The sequence below is a fragment of the Chrysemys picta genome, chromosome 4 (assembly GCF_011386835.1).
Source record: "Chrysemys picta bellii isolate R12L10 chromosome 4, ASM1138683v2, whole genome shotgun sequence".
Taxonomy (NCBI): domain Eukaryota; kingdom Metazoa; phylum Chordata; order Testudines; family Emydidae; genus Chrysemys; species Chrysemys picta.
The window spans coordinates 152,829,274-152,853,954 of NC_088794.1; the positions used below are offsets into that span (position 1 = coordinate 152,829,274).

At 40.9% G+C, this 24,681-nt stretch overlaps 1 protein-coding gene across 3 annotated transcripts in view; it reads right to left on the minus strand.

Annotated features, from left to right (window-relative positions):
* The window catches only part of FANCM (FA complementation group M), a 131,606-nt gene that overhangs the window by 3,232 nt on the left and 103,693 nt on the right, over nucleotides 1-24,681 (minus strand). For 2 of the 3 annotated variants that reach the window (XM_065594021.1, XM_065594020.1), the window contains 8 exons: nucleotides 14,640-16,620; nucleotides 11,325-11,407; nucleotides 11,157-11,225; nucleotides 8,794-8,916; nucleotides 7,790-7,943; nucleotides 3,136-3,242; nucleotides 1,270-1,842; nucleotides 35-419 (listed from right to left, as the gene is read on the minus strand). In XM_065594021.1, the coding sequence (XP_065450093.1) occupies nucleotides 35-419; nucleotides 1,270-1,842; nucleotides 3,136-3,242; nucleotides 7,790-7,943; nucleotides 8,794-8,916; nucleotides 11,157-11,225; nucleotides 11,325-11,407; nucleotides 14,640-16,620 (3,475 nt within the window). The remainder of the gene's footprint in view (nucleotides 1-34; nucleotides 420-1,269; nucleotides 1,843-3,135; nucleotides 3,243-7,789; nucleotides 7,944-8,793; nucleotides 8,917-11,156; nucleotides 11,226-11,324; nucleotides 11,408-14,639; nucleotides 16,621-24,681) is intronic. The other variant, XM_065594019.1, reaches the window with a different exon arrangement.

Genomic DNA, 24,681 nt, shown 5'->3' on the forward strand with positions numbered 1-24,681 from the left:
GCCAGTCACCGCAGCAGTGTGAATACTAGCTAACCTGCTTTAATCCTGTCCTTTTCCACAATCACACATATCCTCTCGAACATGCTCTGCAAATGCTGAATCCGTTGTGTAACTTTGTTCCTGTTCAGACTGTTCAGCAGTTCTGACTGAGTTCTCCTTTCCACGGCCATTCGATTGCTCACAATGTAATCACAGCCACCGAGAGAGCAAACCTGCACCTTTACTCCATGAACTGCTTTTAGGGAGGAAATTATTTCCGATCCAGAGGAGATCTCACGACTGTCAGCCAGAATACAAAGGGAGGCTTTTCTCTCCGGAAGACCAGCTGAAATAGGTGTGGCAGCAGCAGAATTTCCCTTGGAAGCAGAGCACCAGGTATCTGAAGTGTTTGCACGGTGGTTTTTTGAAGAACCTTCCACCTGCAAACATAAAAAGCACATACTACACCATGTTTGTAATAGCAATATGGAGCAAAAGGATGGCACTCCCCAAGAATGTGGATTTAAATATAAAAACTTAGCAGCATCAAGTTTTGTTTCACGCTTATCCTGGCTTTCTCTCAGAAATCATTCAGTTGCATCTTTTAATGAGAAATTCACTTTTATCTCATTTGTAACTTTTCTGTACTGCAGAGTCTTAAGCTTCAAGGTCAACATTTCAAATCTGCCTGCCTAAAGCGAGGCTCCCAAATCTGTATTAGGTACCAGATGAGTGGCCTGAACTTTAAAAGGAATCCGCACTCACCAGTGACGTCATCGGCGCTGCACGTGCTCAGCACCTTTGACAATCAGGCCGCTTTTATTTGGATGCCTACATAAGGATTTAGGAGCTAAATTTTAGGGTTTGATTTTGGACCAAGTGTACAAACCTATTGCAAGAATGATAAATCCAGAAATTATAACAGAACCCTGATTAGACCCCAAACTATCTGAAGCTCCCCATTATCGGAAATGTGATCATGTCCCTCAACCACTGTTAACTGAAAAATTCTGTCAGTTCCCAACATCTTGACATTGACCATCAAATGCAGACTGTATTCAGCAGAGCTCCACTTAGTGAGTGATAAGGAGATATGGCCACTTCCCTAGTACTACACTGCACTGCCCCTTCAACGTTCCCCCGAATGGCACCAGATTCACAGCCATTATTACCTGTATTTACAGTAGCACAAGTAACTAATCGATCGGGGTCGGGGCCCCAGTTTGCAAGGCACTCTATAAATACATGTGAAGTGAAGTGGCGGTCTTATGCCTTTGAAATAATACGTACCTTGAGTTTTGCCTGAAAATCCTCATCCCCTCTCAGGCAATCATTGCTGGCAATAGTCAGCGAAGGCAGCCTGCCTCTGCCCCTATTTTCTGGCTGAAAGTCCAGCACTTCAGACACTGAAGCCTTCAGGTTCATTAGTCTCTGACCCTTGTTCTCCCGGGGCTGATGAATAGTGTTCTTCCTAGCAGGAGCTTTATGCTGTCCAGGAGAGTCCGAAAGCAATGACTTGGGTAAGTGAGCATGGCTGTAGTCTGTCCTGGGAGAAGCCGTTTTTACTGGCCTCTGATTACTGACATTTGTTTCATCCCCACTAGAATCATCAAGAACAATAATTCGGGACCTTTTCTTTGTCAATGGAACTGCACAATTTTGTTCTGTCTTGGCCTGGTTTAGTTTTACTCTGCGGCGAGTGAAGTATTGTTTTCTTCCACTAGCAGAGTGCTCATCCATTACAAGGTCAAAATTGACACACACTTCCTCTTCTTCACTAGCGTCACTTTTCCTGAGACTTTCCTCTTCCTCCTCTTCAACACAGAAACTATCGGCTAAGTAAGCCTCATCTTGCTCAGGAATCTGGAAGGAATTAGAACACGATCACTTTGGCCTTGCACTATACGTAAGCAGTGTGCTCATTTGTCCCTGTTTTATACAAAATGCTGAACGCAAAACAGGTACCTAATATTTGAGCTACTTCCAGTGCCCAATCCTACAGCCCCCATGTGTGTGGGACTCCCCCGGGAGTAAGTGGGAAATGTGCAAGTACTGTAGTCTCAGATCCATCATTTGTCGCTAGAAAATATTTATAGAGAATATGACTGTAACATAACGGGAGAAATTAAATGAGATTTACCGGTTAATAGTTCTAAGACTGCATTTTAAACAGGCAATCCTAATTTCAGTTTTCAGTATGTGTTATAGCTAAATATTTCAGATTATTACAAGATAAATATTTGTAATTTCATTCATTCTAGAACCTCAAACTTGTACCTAAAAGACAAAATTCTACAATTTTTTATATGAAGCAATGCTGATGACACACAACCCACATTCTACTATGTATACAATGCAAATTGCACAACATCTGCAAAATAACTTCCATTAGGCCTATACAACAGATTTTATAATGAGATAGGCATTTTGCTAGACGTGTTTTCAAAACAAGCTATGTATTCTGCACAACACATCTCAATGCACAAAGATTTGGGAAATGCAAAATTAAATTCCACAATGCGGGCAAGTTCGGAACATAAGCTTCACAGTTTACATATGCTCGACAACATTTGCAGATTCAGAAAAAAGTAGCTTCTGCACATATTGTGCAGTCTATGTGCGTGTTGTGTATGCGTTGTGGAATTTATCTGCATGCAAGTATAGGAGACGAGCTTAATTCCCATGCTAATTTGACTTGTCATTTGTAAATAGCAAAAAAGTTAAGATTTCCACCTATAAAATCAGCTTTGTCATCTAATATAGATGCTCAGTCACAGCAGTGACGAGGGCAATATAAGATACTGTATTGACTAGAAAGAGGCCACCGGCAATAATTAATGCAATTGTCCATATTGCGTTGTTCAATAAATGAAAGAAGACTAAATATTGAAAACCAAACCATTTAACTTCAAATTAGGTAATGACCTCTCTCTGATGGAAAAGAGAGTAGTATAAACTTATAGATGCATGCACGTCTATCAGTGTATGCATTCTGGTCTCTTTATAATGAATAATAAAATCATAAACTGGGATTTTGCTAGAACTCACTATTTAGGAACAGTGGGTTGCAAGCAAACCTTAATGAAAGATTAAACAGAAACACAGTCTTAAATATGTTACATTTCTTGAGGAAAGCCAAGTCATTTCACTTCATACCTGTGAGAAAACTGCAATGCTATTGAATCCTTTGTGCACCATTTTATACCTGTTGCCGAGAGCTGGGCTACGCACAGATTTTAGATAAACTTCTTCCATCTCAGAATCTGAATAAAAATTATGAAAACAGAGACACACAACATTTTATTAAGGATTTAATTACACAATGGTTTTCCACCAACAAAATAAACATTTCCATAAAGGTATCGCCCAAAGTAACATTCCATACCAAAACAAGCTCTTCAAATTTTTCCTGACTTGTTAAAGACTCAGGATTCTCCCACAAAATCCTCACATGCTCTTGGCAAAATAGGGGACTGGACCTACCCAGTCTTCTGTCAACACTGAACTAGGAGTCATCCAATGAAACGAATAGGCAGCAGGTTTAAAACAAACAAAAGGAAGTACTTCCTCACACAACGCAGTCAACCTGTGGAACTTGTTGCCAAGGGATGTTGTGAAGATCAAAACTATAAAAGGATCCAAAAAAGAACAAGATACGTTCATGGAGGACAGGGCCATCAATGTTTATTAGCCAGAATGGTCAGGGATACAACCCTATGCTCCGGGTATCCCTAGCCTGTGTTTGCCAGAAGCTGGGAGTGGACGACTGGGAATGGATCACCCAGTGATTGCCTGTTCTGTTCATCCCCTCTAAAGAACCTGCCATTTGCCATTGTGGGAAGACAGGCTACTGGGCTAGATGGACCATTGGTCCGACCCCGTAAGGCGTGTTCTTTTGTCCCATAAGATTTCTCCCAGTTGGCAGACCTCAGAAAGCTCATTATAGCTCCCAATAGAGAGAAGGCTGACATCATGCATCTGTAACATCCAAACCATCCCTGAAAATGGATCTAACCACAATCTCTTCATGGTGACAGGTTTCAGAGTGGTAGCCGTGTTAGTCTGTATCAGCAAAAACAACAAGCAGTCCTTGTGGCACCTTAGAGACTAACAGATTTATTTCTCTTCTCTTCATGGGTCACTCTGAAAACAGGGACGGCATTATCGGAATCCAATATAAACAGGGAAGAACTGAGACCTGAGCTGCAGGAAAAAACTCCTCAGTAACCGCCTTTAAGAATCTATCAAACCAAAGTGAAGATTAATCCGTTTTCCTACATCCTTCCCTCAAAGACAAAATTAGCCTTCCAGACTCGGAGCACCTACCTGAACATGACACCCTCCATTAGCATCAATTTCTTCCCACCTCCCTACATGAAATGTTTGTTTCCAAAGCTGGTGATTTCCAACATTTTCCTGGCCGGTATTCCACAAATGTCATACTTACTTCCTCCCTCATCTCCTTATATAGGACCATACAGAACTGGGGAGCAGAAAGTGGGGAATGAAACAGATATAAGTCTGGCATACTGTATAAAACACATCCTTGTTGCTAAAAGAATAATTCAGAATAGAAAGCAGAATAGATTTTATAGGCCATCTGCCAGATCTATTCCTCGGGGGAACAAACCTCAGACAGCAATCTACTGGAGTAACCACTCACTTCACTTGCGTTTACATGGTCAGCTCCCAGACTACTGCACTGGGCAGCACAGCATGGGGAGGAGGTGACCAGCCCTCTGTGGAGAAAGAAGTGGCTCAGGACTATTTAGAAAAGCTGGAGGAGCACAAGTCCATGGGGCCGGATGCGCTGCATCCGAAGGTGCTAAAGGAGTTGGTGGATGTGATTGCAGAGCCATTGGCTATTATCTTTGAAAACTCATGGCGATCAGGGGAGGTCCCGGATGACTGGAAAAAGGCTAATGTAGTGCCCATCTTTAAAAAAAGGGAAGGAGGAGGATCCGGTGAACTACAGGCCAGTCAGCCTCACCTCAGTCCCTGGAAAAATCATGGAGCAGGTCCTCAAAGAATCAATTCTGAAGCACTTAGAGGAGAGGAAAGTGATCAGGAACAGTCAGCATGGATTCACTAAGGGCAAGTCATGCCTGACTAACCTAATTGCCTTCCATGATGAGATAAATGGCTCTGTGGATGAGGGGAAAGCAGTGGACGTGTTATTCCTTGACTTTAGCAAAGCTTTTGATACGGTCTCCCACGGTATTCTTGCCAGCAAGTTAAAGAAGTATGGGCTGGATGAATGGACTGTAAGATGGATAGAAAGCTGGCTAGATCATCAGGCTCAACGGGTAATGATTAATGGCTCCATGTCTAGTTGGCAGCCGGTATCAAGCGGAGTTCCCCAAGGGTCGGTCGTGGGGCCAGTTCTGTTCAATATCTTCATTAATGATCTGGAGGATGGCATGGATTGCACCCTCAGCAAGTTTGCAGATGACACTAAACTGGGAGGAGTGGTAGATACGCTGGAAGGTAGGGATAGGATACAGAGGGAGCTAGATGAATTAGAGGATTGGGCCAAAAGAAATCTGATGAGGTTCAACAAGGACAAGTGCAGAGTCCTGCACTTAGGATGGAAGAATCCCATGCACTGCTACAGATTAGGGACCGAGTGGCTAGGCAGCAGTTCTGCAGAAAAGGACCTAGGGGTCAGAGTGGACGGGAAGCTGGATATGAGTCGACAGTGTGCTCTTGTTGCCAAGAAGGCTAACGGCATTTTGGGCTGTACAAGTAGGAGCATTGCCAGCAGATTGAGGGAAGTGATTAGGGGGCTGGAGCACATGACTTATGAGGAGAGGCTGAGGAACTGGGATTGTTTAGTCTGAAGAAGAGACGAATGAGGGGGGATTTGATAGCTGCTTTCAACTACCTGAAAGGGGGTTCTAAAGAGGATGGATCTAGACTGTTCTCAGTGTTAGCAGACAACAGAACAAGGAGTAATGGTCTCAAGTTGCAGTGGGGGAGGTTTAGGTTGGATATTAGGAAAAGCTTTTTCACTAGGAGGGTGGTGAAGCACTGGAATGGGTTACCTAGGGAGGTGGTGGAATCTCCTTTCTTAGAGGCTTTTAAGGTCAGGTTTGACAAAGCCCTGGTATGATTTAGTTGGGGACTGGCCCTGTTTTGAGCAGGGGGTTGGACTAGATGACCTTCTGAGGTCCCTTCCAACCCTGATATTCTATGATTCTATGATTACTAATTCCTTGGTCCTGCCTCATCCCCCACACGGTCAACCATTTGCACAAAAAGTACTAAACAATGAATCATCCCAGCAGAAAAACTTTGCTGCCTCAACTTTATCAGTAAGTTCACACCATTTTATCTTAAAAAGCACTTGGTCATAATCCTCACTTTATATAAAAGCATCGTCCTAGGAGACCTGAAAGATCCAGACAGCCTCCAACTGGAATGGAAAATTGAGGGTTCTCTACATTCATAATGGGGGGAAAAAAATTACTTAAGGAAAGACAACCTGGTTATAATCAGTCAATCCTTGAAGAACTTCTTCAACCTTGCATGACACTGTCACACCTCAGAAGCCCCCAGTGAGGAATAAAGTGCATTGTAAATCGATGTGGATGTGAACACCATGAGAAACAGACACCATAGCAGGGTTAAATGCAGGGGCTATTGCTTTATTTAAAACTATTATCCAAATGGAGTGACCACTCCAAACTACCCTGCAGGGTTTTTCCAATGCACCTGTTCTAATGCACCTCACCTGGCACAGATAGCCCTGGTGGATTATGAACTGGAGGGTGGGTGTGAAAGCCATGCCCCCTTCTGCAGCCTCAAACCTACCCAGACTGGAAGGCAAATTGCCGACTTGCTCCCTTCCTTGATGTCATAGGTATGAGAGATGAGAGGAAGGGACCCATATGCCATGTCACACAAAGGTGCACCCTCTCTCCATGCAAGGCTGTGCCCAATACCAATGCCCAGCAGCTGCATGGGTTACAGGGACCTCACATCAACCCTTTCTACCCCTCCACCCGCACCGGAACCTGCCCAAGTTGTGACAATTGTCATTGGAACCCCTCAAAACCAGGATATAGGAGAGAAGGTGAAAACCCACATAGCAGTTGGTCAGTTTTGCCATATGGGAAAAATCCCTTCCAGACCCCAAAGCTGGTGATCTGCCTACCTCCCAGAATCACAAGAGATCCCGCAACTAGATTAAAGGTGAGAATGAAACAAGGAGCCCACAAGGGCTACCCCCCGCCTAAGAAGAAAACGATATCCATCCTCCACACTCCACCACCAACAGGAGCCAATCATCCAGCTCCAGCAGCAGGAGAGGTCCCCGTGCCTGGGGTCAGATGCAGTGTGTGATTCCAGCCTTTCAGAGCCCACATGCCCTGCAGCGTAAGGAAGGAAAGTGGGGGTGGGGGGGAGGGGGAGAGGAGAAGCAGCTGCCCCCACATGATGAAAGGAAATGGGGGAGAGAGAAAGGAAGTAAAAGGGGGCATGTGGAATATTGCCTCAGCTAAAATTCCTTGTCTATTCACACACCTCTCACTTCCACTAGAAAATCTTCCCCTTTTCCTCTCCAACACACCCTCCTTCCCATCCTTCTCCTTTCTTTTTCAGATCTCACATACAACAATTGGACATTGTGTATCTCCCCCTTTTTACACACGTGGCTTTCACCGCATGGAAATATTTGGCCTTTTATGGAGTATGTTCCTCGATAAAATGTGTCTAATGGTTATCTGTGAGATCAGACCTTCAAGAGAAAAAACAAATAAAAATCTCAAACACTGTTTTAATAGAAGGGAAAGTGATTTTCTTCATTTACCATTTAAAACCTCTGTGAACTGTGTCTCATCATTAAGGAATTGATTGAGTGAGGAGTTTGGTTCATTCTCTGAATCGCTCTCATCAGATGAAATATCCTCTGCCTCTTGTAGGGAAAGCTCAGCTTCTTCATCTAAAAATTGTCTGGCTGCACTCTAAGAAAATGCAAACAAGTGAGTGATTTACAGTAGCATACTTCCGAGGAACTCATACTGTAGATAAGTAAAATCAATTAATGAATTCAGGAGACACAGGGCTCTCCGATGACCACAGATTTTATATGTCAGACTTTGAAATCAAAGGAAGAGAAAGCCATGAAAGAGTACAAAGTCCTGCAACTTAGGGTAGAAAGGAGTAGCCAAAGACAAAATGGGGGCTGATTCAAATGCTGAAAGCAGAGAGCATATAGTCCCTGAGTTGTTAGAATATTCTTGATGCTTAATTTTTGTAAATGGGATTTTTAAATCTAGTAAAAGCCTAAAATCCAAATATATTTTCTTTCTTTTTGTTTTTAATAAAATGTACCCTTTTTTCAGAACAGGATTGGGGGATTTGTGTGTCTAAGAGGTTTGTGCACATGTTGTTTAATTAGCAGGTGGCAACAGATGATTTCCTTTGTTTTTCTTTCTCAGCTCTTCCCTGGAGGATGGGAGGTGAAAGGGCTTGAGGGTACCCCACAGGAAGGAATTCCCAACCTCGCCTTTCTGGCTTCACAGGGTTTTTTGCACTTGGGTGGTGGCAGCATCTACCCATCCAAGGTCAGAGAGAAGCTGTAACCTTGGGAGTTTAATACAAGCCTGGAGTGGCCAGTATTAATTTTTTAAATCCTTGCAGGCCCCCTCCTTCTGCACTCGAAGTGCCAGAGTGGGGAAATCAGCCTTGACATGTGTGTATATAATATTGCAAAACCTAATAGTTAACTATATTATCATTGAAATGCTGACTATTCCAAGCCTTTAAGATCCATACAAAAAGCATATCAACAGCAACATGTAAAGCTCTTACCTTGACATTACTTTTTTGCCTTTTGACACCTTTTAGTTGTTCCCTGTTACGGCTCATGTCGCAATCCACAGTCCTGTTTGATTTCTTGTGAAAATCCATGCCCTCATCACTAGATAAGTCTGACTAGAGTATGTTACAAAAACACTTCAGTGAATAGGAAAAAGACTGTCACGTAACCATTCATAATTATTCAGTTGCTATTCTTCAATATCAACTATTATCTAAGAAAGTGGGGCCCAGCCCCGGTTTGAAAATCTCTGACCTAAGCAATCTGTGAGTCTGATATGTTGATTATTATACTCCCACATAAAGAACATTAGTAGTAATCTTTCAATGAAATAAGGAAGGCATCCATTTCTGAGGAAGGGAGAAGGAAGCTTATGTCATTTGGAAAAGAGATCAAGTCAAATATGATATGAAAGCTTTGTGGGTTTATTGGTAGCACGACTCTTATTTTACTAATCCTTATACGGAGAGCGGCTCTGTTCTTGAACCTGTGAATGTATATGTCATTGCCACATACCCCTCCATGGGCATCTTAAATAAGATATTTAGGGGACAAGGAGAGAAGAAAGAAACATTCTAGTGAGTTTGGGTCAGATGCTTTTGGTCCTGGATCAGGCCCCTGATGAGCTAGTTCTAAAAGCTCAACATAAATGATTTAGCTTTATAAACAACTTAAACAAGTGAATCTTTGTTTCCAGTTCTGGATAATATTCCATTTGATTAGGTTTTGCAAAAGGCAAGCCAAAACATCTAATAATTCATTGTCCAGTTAACTTTTTAAACATAAAGTCTTAAAACCCCAGATCAGTTTTATTTAACCATTTGGTATTTTTTAACTATACTGCTAAATATAAATGGTATTTAAATTAAAATGGCTAAACTGATATACATTGGCTTAAACCAACGTGAGTGTGTCCACACTAGGAGTACGTACAAATTTAATTAAATTCGTTTTTACAACAATTTTGTAAAATCAGTGCAAAAAACGGTGTACACAAGCCTTAGTTTAAATCATTCAAGCTACTGCAGAGTCTGCTGCTCTTTGCCCACCTGAAACGGGAAATTCGTTCTAGTTTTACTTTTTAATTAAAGGACAACATATAGACGAGCCGTGGAACTGAAATCCAACATTTCCCAGAATTGTATTGTCTTTGTTGTTTCCAGAAGGGCAGGGGTGACAGCAGCTGGCTTGCTGGGCTTCACTCCAGAGAATGCCAAAGTTGCCAGTTAATGTCACTTGCAATGATGGTTTGAGTGATGTGGAAGAGATCTATCCAACTAGCAACTGGACTAGACAGCTTTGGAGGCAGGAAGAGGGGAGTGAGGGGGAAAGGAAGACACTAGCATAGCTAGTCCGCAAAATAATCTACCAGACATACCCATAGGCCTTGGCTACACTGGCAATTCACAGCGCTGCACTTGCTGCGCTCAGGGGTGTGAAAAAACACCGCCCCCTGAGCGCAGCGAGTGCAGCGCTGTAAAGTGCCAGTGTAATCAGCGCCTGCAGCGCTGTAAGAGCTCTCTCGCAGCGCTGCAAGCTATTCCCCTCGGAGAGGTGGAGTACTTGCAGCGCTGTAAGAGCTCTCTCGCAGCGCTGCAAGCTGTTCCCCTCGGAGAGGTGGAGTACTTGCAGCGCTGTAAGAGCTCTCTCGCAGCGCTGCAAGCTGTTCCCCTCGGAGAGGTGGAGTACTTGCAGCGCTGTAAGAGCTCTCTCGCAGCGCTGCAAGCTGTTCCCCTCGGAGAGGTGGAGTACTTGCAGCGCTGTAAGAGCTCTCTCGCAGCGCTGCAAGCTGTTCCCCTCGGAGAGGTGGAGTACTTGCAGTGCTGCGAGAGAGCTCTCGCAGCGCTGGCGGCGCGACTACACTCGCGCTTCACAGCGCTGCCGCAGCAGCGCTGTGAATCCGCGAGTGTAGCCAAGGCCTAAGACTGACTCCCCCAATTTTATTTTCCAAATGCTGTTTTTCTAAAAGTTTCAGATATCCTCTAAGACCTTTAGAAATCTTGATTTTCACCCTGTGAAGGGAGTATTTCAGAAATTAAGTTTGCATCCAAAAATGTGACCAAGAGCCAAAATTTGAGAAATTAAAGATTAGAATTAGAATGAAGAGGAGGCCATTTTGCAAGAGATGCCGTCCCTCAGCACATTTTAAAATGCACTGTAAGCTTTACTTTGCTGTATTTTGCATGCTTTCTGTTAGTGAGTCAGCGTCCCTCATAGTACACCAAAGCAGTTTTTTTTTCTTTAAGTAGGAAAGATTCTATAGTGATTGGGAAAGTGTTTGCCATTTTAAAATAAGCTGAGTGAAATTTTTTTTTTTTACACATTTTCTTTATGTCTTGTTCAAGCATTTACTTACTGTGTTAAGTGGATGCCTACGCTTCTTGGCAGCATGAACTGGTGATTCAAAATCACTGTTATCCTTAACCTTGGTAAAGAGAAATAAATTAAAATGTAATTACGGATTCCAGATAGGAGTTTTGCTTTGGCGTTTAATGAAACTTTCTTTTTTTTTTGAATGACTCACATCAGGAGACTTCAAAACATTTCCTTTCTTCTTATTTTTCCTTTGGAAAACAATCTCTTCTTCACTTTCGCTGCTACTTCCTACTGAGGAGTGGTAAACAGATAACAATCATAAGAAAATGTATTCTCCACCACACAATATAGCTCTAACCAAACAATCAAAATCTATCTGGCTTTGAAGATGACTAAAAATAATAATTATTTATTGATGTATGTAGTAAGTATTGTTCCTGTTAGCCCTGGTAACCAAAACAAGTATTTTCCTACTGAGATACACTGTAAACCTCACTTTCCTTGTATTTCTTTGCATTGAAGTAATTACCCATGCAGAACAGAAGATGAAGAGTGGAGGGAATAAAGTAAGAGGATAAAACCCCATATTAGTAGTGAACAAGTTAAGTATTTATTTTCTTTTTAGTCGCCACATTCTTGTTTTGTTCCAGCACAACCTGAAGAGAAGTGGAACTGACTGAAAACTCTTTTTACCAAATCTGCAACAGTCTGTGTATTAATTTTCTAGTGAACTACAAAGAATTATACCCTGTTTGATGTATTCTGAAAGACACCAGATTCCCTACATTGCCCAAGATATAGCTGTCCATTGTGACTCTTACATGGAGTTCCTTGACAGAGGGATGTTCTCTGATGAGTTTTCTAGTTTGCTAGTAAGAGCCATCAAGGGGCTATTTTAGCAGTCCTTTCACCTTCTCTAATTTCTTTCTCCAAGGTGTGCCTGAGACTTGCTATAACCACAATTGGCGAGGTTATTTATTTATTTATTTTTAATTTTGGTGCTTGCAACGGAATGAAGGTGAGGTGAACATTGGTTTTACTACTTTAGGGAGAAGCACTAATAAGTCATAATACCTAGCACTTCAAACATTAAATTGTAATCATCCTTATTCTTGCCAGCAAGTTAAAGAAGTATGGGCTGGATAAATGGACTATAAGGTGGATAGAAAGCTGGCTAGATCGTCAGGCTCAACGGGTAGTGATCAATGGCTCCATGTCTAGTTGGCAGCCGGTATTAAGCAGAGTGCCCAAAGGGTCGGTCATGGGGCCGGTTTTGTTCAATATCTTCATTAATGATCTGGAGGAGGCGTGGACTGCACCCTCAGCAAGTTTGCAGATGACATGAAACTGGGAGGAGCGGTAGATACGCTGGAGGGTAGGGATAGGATGCAGAGGGACCTAGACAAATTAGAGGATTGGGCCAAAAGAAATCTGATGAGGTTCAACAAGGACAAATGCAGAGTCCTGGGGGGAGGGATAGCTCAGTGGTTTGAGCATTGGCTTGCTAAACCCAGGGTTGTGAGTTCAATCCTTGACGGGGCCACTTGGGGATCTGGGGCAAAATCAGTACTTGGCCCTGCTAGTGAAGGCAGGGGGCTTGACTTGATGACCTTTCAAGGTCCCTTCCAGTTCTAGGAGATGGGATATCTCCATTTATAAAAAGACGGACAATCCCATGCACTTCTACAGACTAGGGACCGAATGGCTAAAATCATAGAATATCAGGGCTGGAAGGGACCTCAGGAGATCATCTAGTCCAGACCCCTGCTCAAAACGGAATCAATTCCCAACTAAATCATCCCAGCCAGGGCTTTGTCAAGCCTGACCTTAAAAACCTCTAAGGAAGGAGATTCCACTACCTGAGGATTGATCCTGCTTTGAGCAGGGGGTTGGACTAGATGACCTCCTGAGGTCCCTTCCAACCCTGATATTCTATGTTTCTATGATTATTCACTACATCTTGTTCTAGTTGGAAATAACTGACCTAATTCACTAATTCTGTTTTTTTTAAACTAGGTTTAATTTGTTTTTTAAATTTAGTGAATTTAAGAGTTTACTGAAGTTGCTTGCTCAAACATCCTGAAGACTGACCAGATATAGACATAGCACAGTGAGAAGTGCGAGTCCCAGAAATGTGCCTCAGACAGATTCTAGAAGGAACCTAGGTTTCTGGCAAAAACAAACAACAAAACAAAACAAACAAGAGTCTTTAGAGAATCCAATAACCGGAGAGACTGAGAAGGTGCAGGGCGGGCGTAGTGGGAGAAGAGAAAACTCTTCAGCTGCAGGAAAAGACTGCTCAGCAGTGGGTTATTTTCAACATTTAAGAGTAATAATGAAACCATGAAGCAAACCTCAGTATGCCCTAAGAATCAAGTTCAGTAACATTAGATCTTGATTATTGTCAAAAGTAGTTCAAGGTTATTTGGAGATAAGTGGGCTGGAGGGACAGAGGAGGGAAGAGAAGACTGGTGGCCCTGATCAGATGGGAAGGTTTGGGCTTTTAAGGACAGGATTATGGAATTTATGAATTTTGTGGTATAGATGTACCTAGAACAAGGGAGAGAAATAGAAGATCACACACACACACACACGGGAAGAGAGAGAGAGACCTTTATAAACTGACATTTATAAAGGCAATCCACTTTCCAGCAGACGTTATTGTCAGGAAATATTTACCATGCAAGTCAGTCACTGTGCAATTAAAATTAAACAGATCTGTCAATACATTTTCTGTCCCATTTAGAACAATGATACAGAAATGTGAAAGCATGGATTTAGGGGTTACAGAGTAACAGATCAGGATGATTACAAATAAGACACTGAGAGGATTAAAAAGAGGCTTTAAAGGCAGCTACAGTTCACGTAACTGCATCTCACATGTTCACACTAACAGTACTTGTGCACAGATTTTAGGGGTTTAACCTAGACCCAATTGCTGCAGTACTCATAGTCATTCAGCCTGAAACAGACAAGTTTAAATATGTATTCTGCATGTTAACCAAGAAAAGGCAAGTGAAATCTGAGGCAAGCTTTATAGAAACTAAAGTTCCTTAGGATTATGCACCAACATTTCTCTTCCTTCTCCCCTCAAAAATCAGATGGTATAACCCACTGCTGAGTCTGAATGCTGCCAAGAAAAAACATTCTCAGCTGTAATCCAAAGGAACCCTTATTGAACAAAGAATAATTCTTTCATTTATGATAGCTCAAGGGTGATGAGAAAATAATTTATTCCTATCAGTAAGACTGGTAGGAGTTATTAGCTGATGCTCTGGCAACCTGTGTATATTATCCATACTGTGTTAACCATCCAAGAGAGTTTGGGGAACCACCCCCACATAGCCATAAAGGTTGTTTCCCCCACCCCCCGGAAATCTAGGGGTTGTGCTTCTTCCCCACACTCCTGATATCACAACCTAAAGGGTGAGGACCCATGAATTATTAAATTCTACAGGAAGATTATTTTTTTTTTAAATGGAAGTATGAGCAACCTTTTAATTAACTACAGTTGACACCTTACCTTCAACATGCAGCTGTCTATGGTCCAGATTTTCAGTCTTTCCTGAGGGGAGGTCTGCTGTATCAAAAGCTGAACTTAGCACGACTTTAACAGTGTTGGTATTTACTTTATTTGTAGGCAGCATCTGGGGAATTTCCTGCCTGACTCTAGAAAAGGCATTCATAGAAATTCTTTTGAGGACTTTAACATTCATAACCTTTCTACCTTTCGGTGTGGAAAATGCAGAAGCTAAAGAATCATATGATCCATGTTCCTTTTCTTCTGTTAGCTTCATAGGAGAAATGTTTGGGATACAGTTTTCAGTCAGTTTTACTCGATTAGTTCTCTGATTTTGTGAGGATAATGGTGTAGAAAAGTTTGTTCTTGCAATGCTTTCATCTTTCAATTTTGGTGGAGATGGAGGTCTCAAGTTATCATTTGATGACTCATTTTCACCGCTAGTAGGTTTAACATCTACATGAATGCCAAAGATACCATCTGAGTTTTGAATACTACTACTATTTATGTCTGTTTGTTCATCCTCAGACTCTTGAATAGAAAACCCTAGATCAAAGTTAACAGGGAACAATTCCTGAGAACAGTCATAAAGATCTTCATTATCCAGAAATTGTTTGCTTACAATATCCATATTTTCAGATATTTTCAAAGTTCTGGTTCTACAGCTTATTAATGATTCTTTGGGGTTTGCATCACTGTCTAGAAAGCACTCATCTGAACTATGCCCTTCAGAAATTTGTCCAGCACTTGGTGCATCTTTATCACACAAATCTGATGACATTAAAAGTTTGTTGCAATTGTACTTAGAAAGGCTTGCATTGTTAGCATCAGAAAAATGTTCATCTTCAAATAAATTTATGCTCTCATCTTGGTCAGTGGCCATATTTTCCTGGAACTTTTCAGAATCCTCTTTATATCCATCAACTGAATTTCTGTCTGAAGGGCTATTTGTCAGAGCATGATCTACCATTGTTAGATTGTCCTTTTGAATTTCTGTGTGCTTTCCATTTTCACAGTCGAAGATGTCGTCCCAGCTAAGACCATTATTTGTCTTGCCAACAAAAGCCTCATAAAGGAAGCTTGGTTCTGAAGGACAATTACTTATAGAGGAACACAATTTACTGGAGACATTTAATTCTGAGCATTTCTGAGGGGGAAGTGATGGATTTTGGAACTCTGTGAAAGAGTCAGAGGTTTTGCCCTGCAATCCCTCTGTGAATGTGTTGGAAATAACTTTTTGAAAAGGAACAGGCTGCTGGATTTCATTTTCTCTGGTTCTCTCCAATCCTTCACAATCATGGAGTTTATTCAAAGGTGGAGGAGATTGTGACAAAAGCCTTTTTACATTTGTTAATATTTTTATCAGTGAAGGATCCTCAGCTGGAGTTGTGAGTGCAAATGAATCCAACTCTGCTTCAGGTAGGTAAAACAAGCTACATGAAACCGGTGATTTCTCCTCTGTGAAGCTGCTGTAACCAGAATCTGCACAGTTTCTGTCCAGTGACCTACAGGCTTGATTTACAGATTTACATTCCTTTACTATTTCATTTGCACAACTAGTGACATTTCCACTGAGATCACTTGGGGCAGTGAACTCATTTAAGTGACATGTCACATTTTCTCTGTTATCTGGTAGACTTTTATGTACAGTACATTCAGAAACAGGGTCCTCTGCACTTGAAAAAGAATCTAAAATGTTAACTTCTGTACATGGTGCAGGCACTTTCAAATTTAATGCAGATGTTCTTTTTGTGGCCTTGAAGTTGGTTGTTTTAAACAGTGAAATACATTCTGTATCAAGTTCGTTTAAGGAATAGGAACCAAGTTTTACTTTTGATCCTTGTGCCACGTTTTTTCTGGATGAAAATGCCTTCTGAGCCTCAGAGTTGCTGGTGGAAAGACATTTACTCCTTTGAGCATTTGAGGTTTTAACATCGTCCATATTTAAATAAGGCTGAATTTCCAGTTCATAGCTGCAGTCTCCCTGGTGAGAAACAAACAAATAGAACATTTAAAATCAGATAAAAACAAATAGATTTAGGTTTACAGACATGTTCATAAAACCATTTAAAATAAATGCCAAGATTCTAGGCCCAAGGTTTAACTACCCTTGAAAATGGGATAGAGAAAATTCCTTTGGATTCTAAGGCCAAATTTTTCCACTGAAATTTGCCTGATGTTCAGTTCTTACATACATATTTAGGTATCCAGGGTTGAAAATGATGGCCTAAGTCTTTTTAAAAACAAACAAACCCCACCAAAAATTAAAAGGTAGTGTTTTAACAGAATCTACAATGCATGATATTCTGTTTCCTCTGCTGACTTAATCCTAGCAGTTAACTAAAAATATAATTCTTAGAATAACAGTTAACTTTTCTCCTTCATGACATTATCTACATTTGGATTTTTTCCCTTAAAATACCCATTGCTGCTGCAGCCAGTTCAGCTCCCCCAGTGGGAGAATAAGCCCCTTTCACCATCTGTGCTTGCATCTCAATCCAAAGATCTGAATTTCAGACTCAAGAGTGCTAGAATGGAAAGAGGCATGACCAAAGATCAAATCACCATAACTAAGTACTGGAGTAGGTCCCATGAGTTGCTGGAATTATTACTGTGTCAGAAAGTCAAAAATTCTTAGAGCTATAGGAGTTCTGCTCCATCTTGTGCTGGGAACTTGAGACCCAGTGGTGAAAATCTTGTAGTGATGGCATCGTTAAGGAATATCTAGCTACTTTCCATCCTTCCTTAATGGCCAGGATATCTACTCTCCTTTTGGATACACCCAAGCCAAGTGTCCAGTGTATAGTTTGTCCAGTGGGAATAGCTATAATGCCTCAATATTTTGTCAGTCTTGAAACAGGACTCTCTGAGGGATATGCCTTCCTCCCAAACTGTGCAAGCTGTCCACCAGCACAGAATAAAAAGCCTTTCCTCTAAAGTGTGACATCTTGTAAACTTATGACAAAATCAGATATGCTGGCATTACAGTTTGAAAACCCTCCCTGCAGACTTGACAAAGAGACTAGCCAAGTTTTCTAGAAGTGCCAAGAGATTTTGGGTGCCTCGAGTTTTTTGGTGGCCCTCTTAAGACACTTTAAAGAGGCTCCGATTTTTGCAGAGAGCAGATGCAGAGAGCAGCTCTTTCAGAAAATGGGTCCTCCTGAAGCTGTCTCAAATCAGTCACCCCAAATCACTAGAGACTTTTGAAGATCTTTGCCTCTTATTTTATGCACATGGGTGGTTCAACATCTCCCTAGCAGGATCTAGACGCTCTTCATTCACCGGGAATGCAAGCTCTCCCTCTCAATAGACGTAGTATGCCAAACTCTGTGTAAGTTGGCTGTAACTGAAGTTTAAGTCTGAAAATTCCAAGCATTCTGCTCATTAGATAGCGAAAGGCTGTTGCCATCCATAGAAGAGGAAGTGATCAAGGCAGAATCATCTGTGGCTAATAATTAAGGGGGTGGAAGCTCCAATGCTGGCCCTGCCTATTCCTCCTCAGTCAGCCTGTGCAGGCCTTGCCTCTCAGGGGATGGAGTCCCAGAACTCAAGAGTGCACACTCTCCTTATCCATAGAAGAAGGATCTTCTTTCACAAAGCTGACAAACTGCAAAGGTAGAGCTCTAGGCCAAATCCCTTCTGAGATGAAAAGTCCAGAGAGAAGTAACTGCCCAGGAAGCACAACTCCAGGAAACAGACAATGCCGAGAAAGAAAACCCAGAAGCTGCAGTAATATATTGTGGCCCAACAGCCTGCAGCTTTCCTCTGCAAATCTGAAGTCTGTGTAGAGACTTGAACAGTGAATAAGTCAGGCTCTGATCTGACAAGCCCAACAAGGGTTCCCTTTGTAAGGCAAACAAAGGCCTTAAAACAATCTCTGAAGGAAAAGCTGGTTACAAAGACCCCACCAGCTCAAAGGATCCATTGCTTGGATTGGAGGAGGCTGTGTCAACCCCTGAAAACCCTAGAAATACAACAGGAACCAACCTGTAGCTCCAACTCCTTACCAAATGTGGAACACAAATGACTGGTAGGGGTTTTCTCTCTGAAGAAGACTGTGAGGGAAACTGAGAAGCATTCAGAGCCTCTCAGACTAGATACTTTGATCTTCTGTTAAACTACCTCATATCTTCAGACTTAGGGCTTGTCTACACTGGCACGTTACAGCGCTGCAACTTTCTCACTCGGGGTGTGAAAAAACACCCCCCTGAGCGCAGCAAGTTTCAGCGCTGTAAAGTGCCAGTGTAGACAGTGCACAAGTACTGGTAGCTACGCCCCTGGTGGAGGTGGTTTTTTTAGAGCGCTGGGAGAGGGAGGTGGTTTTTTTTAGAGCACTGGTAGCTACGCCCCTGGTGGAGGTGGTTTTTTTAGAGCGCTGGGAGAGGGAGGTGGTTTTTTTTAGAGCACTGGTAGCTACGCCCCTGGTGGAGGTGGTTTTTTTAGAGCGCTGGGAGAGGGAGGTGGTTTTTTTTAGAGCACTGGTAGCTACGCCCCTGGTGGAGGTGGTTTTTTTAGAGCGCTCCCAGCACTCTGCCGCGGCTACACATGCCATGTTACAGCACTGCCGCGGCAGCGCTTTAACCTTGCCAATGTAGACTAGTCCTCAGTCCTGGATCCAGAGAATCTTGGATCCTTCCCTGAAAAACTTCAGTAACTACTGCATACTAGAAACAACTTAACACCAAACTATATATAAAAAACCCAGTTTAAATTTTTTCTCTCTCACACTCTCATTTAAATAAGAGAAAGTGATCAAAATTTGAACCTAAACTCCACTCTCGTTTAGGGAAACCACAAGGTGGTTATTTTCTGTAACCACCAGCAAGCAGAAAGTAGTAATGAAGGATGGGGAAGGGATTATGGAGGGGGCTTCTATACTGTGGATTTAAAGAAAACTGTATCCAAAACAGCATATATGCACATTTATAACTCCCGCCCCTCAAAAACTACTTATTACTCTGAAAAGAGTTCTGTCTCTTCTGTGACAGGGTAAGCAATTTCTATAGTGTCTGCTGAGGCAATATCATGAAGGAAAAAGGAAAGACGAAGTTTTATCATAGCTTTTTAGAAACTCTGAAGAATCAATGACAGTTAACAAAAGCTATTAGTTTGTAATACACTTTCAACTTTGGGATCCATTTTCATCAATGCTTGATAGACTTTAAAGGAATCTAAGATACAGAGAATTCAGTAGACTTCATTCTTAGTTCTCTGTGCATTAAGTATAACTATATACACTGGAAAACCAATTTAAGAAGCAAAAGGTAATTTGACAAATTAATATCTAAAGATATAAGTGTAGATCTCCCAATATCCAGTAGAACATGTACAATGTACAGCCAATTTATATATGAGCTACTTAAAACAGGCATACAGAACTGTGTGTCATGTCTACGTGGCCAGTGCTCAAAAATCTTCTAACATCTAGGTTACCGACATCTGTCCTAATTTCAGGCTTACAAGGAGTTACATAAATGTTCTAGTTTGTTATAGTGCAACGCTAAATCATATAAAATGGTTTCTCCAAACAAGACTGCTTACTACTTACTGATGGGTGCAAAGACAGAGTTACAAAAGTCACATTTTAGCCTGAATACATACAATTTCTAAAGACTTAAAATGTCATCTGAGAAACTACTCCACAATCTAGCAAGTTTCAATAGTGCATCAGCTGCTCAGTAAAGTAGGTCATGAGAAAGAGGAAAACAACCCTCTCTCTCACATTGTTGTATTAAACCAACAACCTTGTCTAGAATTATTGAGTTCAGTTTTTCCTAATATACACCTGGTGCATTTGGATACAGAGGACAATGCCCTGTACTGCATTGTTCAGAAGAAAATACTGTAAAAAGAAATAACTAGGCTTGTTTCAGTGGAAGTCGTTGCACTTTCCAGTATTTCTTTGATCATTACTTCCAGTAAACAACAAAATGGACCTTACTAATAAGCTATAACAATAAAAAGGTAAAGTCAAAGGATCCCTCAGAGAGGAGGATTCATAGCAGCAAAATATGACAGTCATGGTAGCAGCTAAAGTAGCCAGTATCATCAATGTGGTTCTATGGAGGTTAAGAGGATCTCAAAGAACAAATGAAATATTAGACTAATAGATTAATATGAGTTGGAGTGGTTATATTGTAGAATTGTAGACCATTCTGGATACAAATGATAGCTAGTTTGTATTACAGATGCCTGAAATGGTGTTGCTGCAATGATTTTCTCCTGTATGGAAGACAGGCCTAACGAGCACCTGAGAAAGTCCCCTGTAGCTCACATGTTGGAGTTCCCAATAATCCACAATTCACCACTGTTAGAGTGATATCATCACGTATTTTAAAACTGTTCAGGTATGATTAAACATATAGATGAACTAAACCTAATAAAATATGAACAACAAAGACACATTGTTGGATCCCAAACTGTTTCAAATGTTCCTAAACCTTAATGCTTCTTTGTATGGTACTAATACAGACATAGCCATCTGCTATCCATTCTACTGAAGCCTACAAAGCAAATATATACAAAAGCAGTTTGCTAATTTAAACAGTCTAAATAAATTACAATGTACAATATTAAATTATCCCATTAGAAGGTTTATTTTTATACCTACAGTAGCAAGGCCCTAAAATAAGTAAGTAAAAGACTTCACCCTCTCCCCAAATAAGTAAGTAAAAGACTTCAATCACTTACATGTATGGTAATCCCTGTAGGAGCCCTGAAGACTTGTTATTAGATGTATACAAACCGGTAACCTGTTTACATTTATAATTCAGGGTTTCACTAATCAGCATTTCATCTATAAGATTTCAGGGAGCAAAACACTATTCTTGTGCAGGGATATTTTTAAAATTTAGGAAATTGAAAATTACACCTATTTTTAATAACTTGAGTTTTATAGGCAATTAAAAAAACTACATACAAAGAACAAGTCACTTATATAGAAAATAATACATACACAAAAGGAAAGCCACAATTAAATTATATAAGTCTTATGATTATGGGATTCAATAAATAATGTGGTGGTCATGGAGTACCAGTAAGAAACAGAAAAAAACCTACAGTGGCCAGAACATCAATCAACAAGTGCTTCCAGATTAGATAATGTTGCTCAGTTGATACTGGTGACAATGAAGGGTGGTATAGATTGTGAATACTGCTGTGTGGTACAATACATCCAGTTAGTTAGCAAAGAGTATACTGGAAATATAGAATCATAGGCCTGGAAGGGACCTCGAGAGGTCTTGTAGTCCAGTCCCCTGCATTCAAAGCAGGACCAAGTATTATCTAGACCATCCCTGACAGTTTGTCTAATCTGCTCTTAAAAATCCAATGACTGAGATTCCACCACCTCCCCAGGCAATTTATTCCAGTGCTTAAACACCCTGCAAGTTAGGAAGTTTTTCCTAATGTCCAACCTAAACCGCCCTTGCTGCAATTTAAGCCCATTGCTTCTTGTCCTATCCTGAAAGGTTAACAAGAACAATTTTTCTCCCTTCTCCTCGTAACAACCTTTTATGTACTTGAAAACGTATCATGTTCCCCCTCAGTCTTCTCTTCTCCAGACTAAACAAACCCAATTTTTTCAATCTTCCCTCATAGGTCATGTTTTCTAGACCTTTAATCATTTTTGTCTCTCTTCTCTGGACCTTTCATAATGTGTTCACCTCTTTCTTAAAATGTGACGCAGTGGTGTTTGTGGGGTGTGCCGGAAGCCGAGGCAGCAGTGGCAGGGAGCACGTAACACATTAACGCCTCATTATAGGGGCCCTGGGCTCCCCCTCACAACAGGGAGCGCACAGCCCCCAGGTCCCCACAACTAAAACCCTCTTTCCCTGAAACCACAGAGCTTGCTAACTCCCCTTGCCCCTACACCTGGCTGCTCATCTCCCCAGTGTCTTTACTTTTCCTTACCTTAAAACCAAAAAATCTGGAGTGTTAATAAAAATAAGAACCGCCTGCATTTAAGGCCAGTAGCAGTTTTAATACGTGCCTAGTTAAAATATGGCACAGTCTCAAACTATTTTAACTATCTGTCAACAGGATCAGAATATTGGCAATATTGCAAAAGGGCACTACCATAATCAAAAGGCTGTAGTGTAGTTTTTCTCCTTTGTCTATAGCTCAACTTCTCTTCCACTGCAATTTTCAAGATCCGTAATTGTAATATTTACAAGAATGCTAAAGCACTCTACGGTACACACTTTATCCAGAAAGCAATCTTTTAAAAATTCATCGAGCCAAAGAAGGGCAAAGCAAGTAAATACTATTGTAGGCAAAGTATTCGCCATACCAAAAGTATTCAACTAAGCACTGTGTATATCTGCTCATGATCCTGTCCCGCATTCAGCAGAATTTCCAATTTTGAAAGAGCACATAAATCTGTCTTGTTTATTCCAGTTGGAAAACATATTAATTATTTTCCTTTATTTGTACAGAAATACTTAAATTTACACAAATGTATTCTAATTATTAGTCTGTCCAGACTTTGGATAATTTAATCTTCAAGATGTTTAAAAGCTATTAAACTGTTTTGGAGTTTAAGGGTCAACTTGGTTTGTTACCATGTTACACAGAAATCCTTGCTAATAGTAGAAAATCCACTCCATCTGCCCAGTTCTCGTTGCCTTAGTAATAAAGCCACACAGGCATTAAAAGCTTCCTGCAGTACATGTGTTTGTTACAAAGGGTCAGATATAAATATATATTTTTAATGTTCCAATTTGTTCTTTGAATACATGACAAACAGGCTAAAATAGATAACACTTACTAGGTTCTCAATTGCCATAAAACAAAATAAACTCAAAACTCTATTAAATGCAAAATTAAAATACAACAGAATCTATTTTTAGTTTCTAGGGGTTTTTCCAAAAAACAAAAACAAAAAAACTTTAAATGTTTTAATTGTATTTGTTTAGACTGTATAGTATGAAAACAGCTGCAGGGTAAATTTGAGGTTTTGTCAAAATCTCTACAGAGCAGGTAAGTCTTAAAACATTTATATTAGAATCAAGTATTTTAAATTACAGTGTTCCAACTAAGTGCTTAATAGTCTCACCATGTACTTCTAGTTTATTTGCTGGTTTTGAACAAAACAGTGTTGATTCATAGATTCTAGGACGGGGAGGGACATCGAGAGGTCATCGAGTCCAGTCCACTGCCCTCATGGCAGGACCAAATACTGTCTACTGATTTGCTTATACAAACCATTGTCGTTTGAAGTGCAACACCTTGGTTATTTAAAGTGGTGGCTCTGACTTGCATTTGCCTTAATATTTCTATTATTAAGGACTGTACATTAACGTTAGAGGAGAAGGATTAGTAGCAGTACATTTGACTATCTATATTTATAGTAGGTACCTGGTAGTACCCCATAATACCTGAGACTGCAAAGTGATTTCACTTATAACCACACCAACATTGCTGTTTTCGCAAACTCACTTTCTTAGAACACAGACTTTTTAGGTTGCAGGCTTGGTCTCTGCCTAAAGGTTAATTCTCAGGAAGTTACAATAAAACCCCTTCATCCATTGTTGAGATCAGTGAGGATGGGTAAATAAATATAACTACATTAAGGTATATCAAAACATCTGAAACTTGACATGTCTGGAGTCCTCACTGAGGACTAGTGCCTTAACTTCATTTGAAGAACAGTGGTCTTGATTAAAGAAAGTGGTGATAATTTGAAAATTGCATCCTGACCACATATATACAAAGTTTACAGGTGCAGACCTAGATGCACTATGCCTGTCACAATTCAGGGTCACCTTTATTCCCCATTAGTAATCCAGCAAAGGCACACACACTCTTAGGCTTCCAGCCCCCGAGCTGTTGCCTCTTGGGTGATGACACATGTCTCTCTTACTGCTGACCAGGGCATTTCCAGGCCGAACAGTTCCCTGAATTCACTGTTATTCCCAGCAAAAGACAATTTGCTTCAGCAGGCCTGCTTCACTTCTCCCCTCAGAGACTGTACAAAGTGAAATTATCCCAGTTATATGGTACCACACAGTTCTTTCTAAACAAGCATATTTTATTCTTAAGGAAA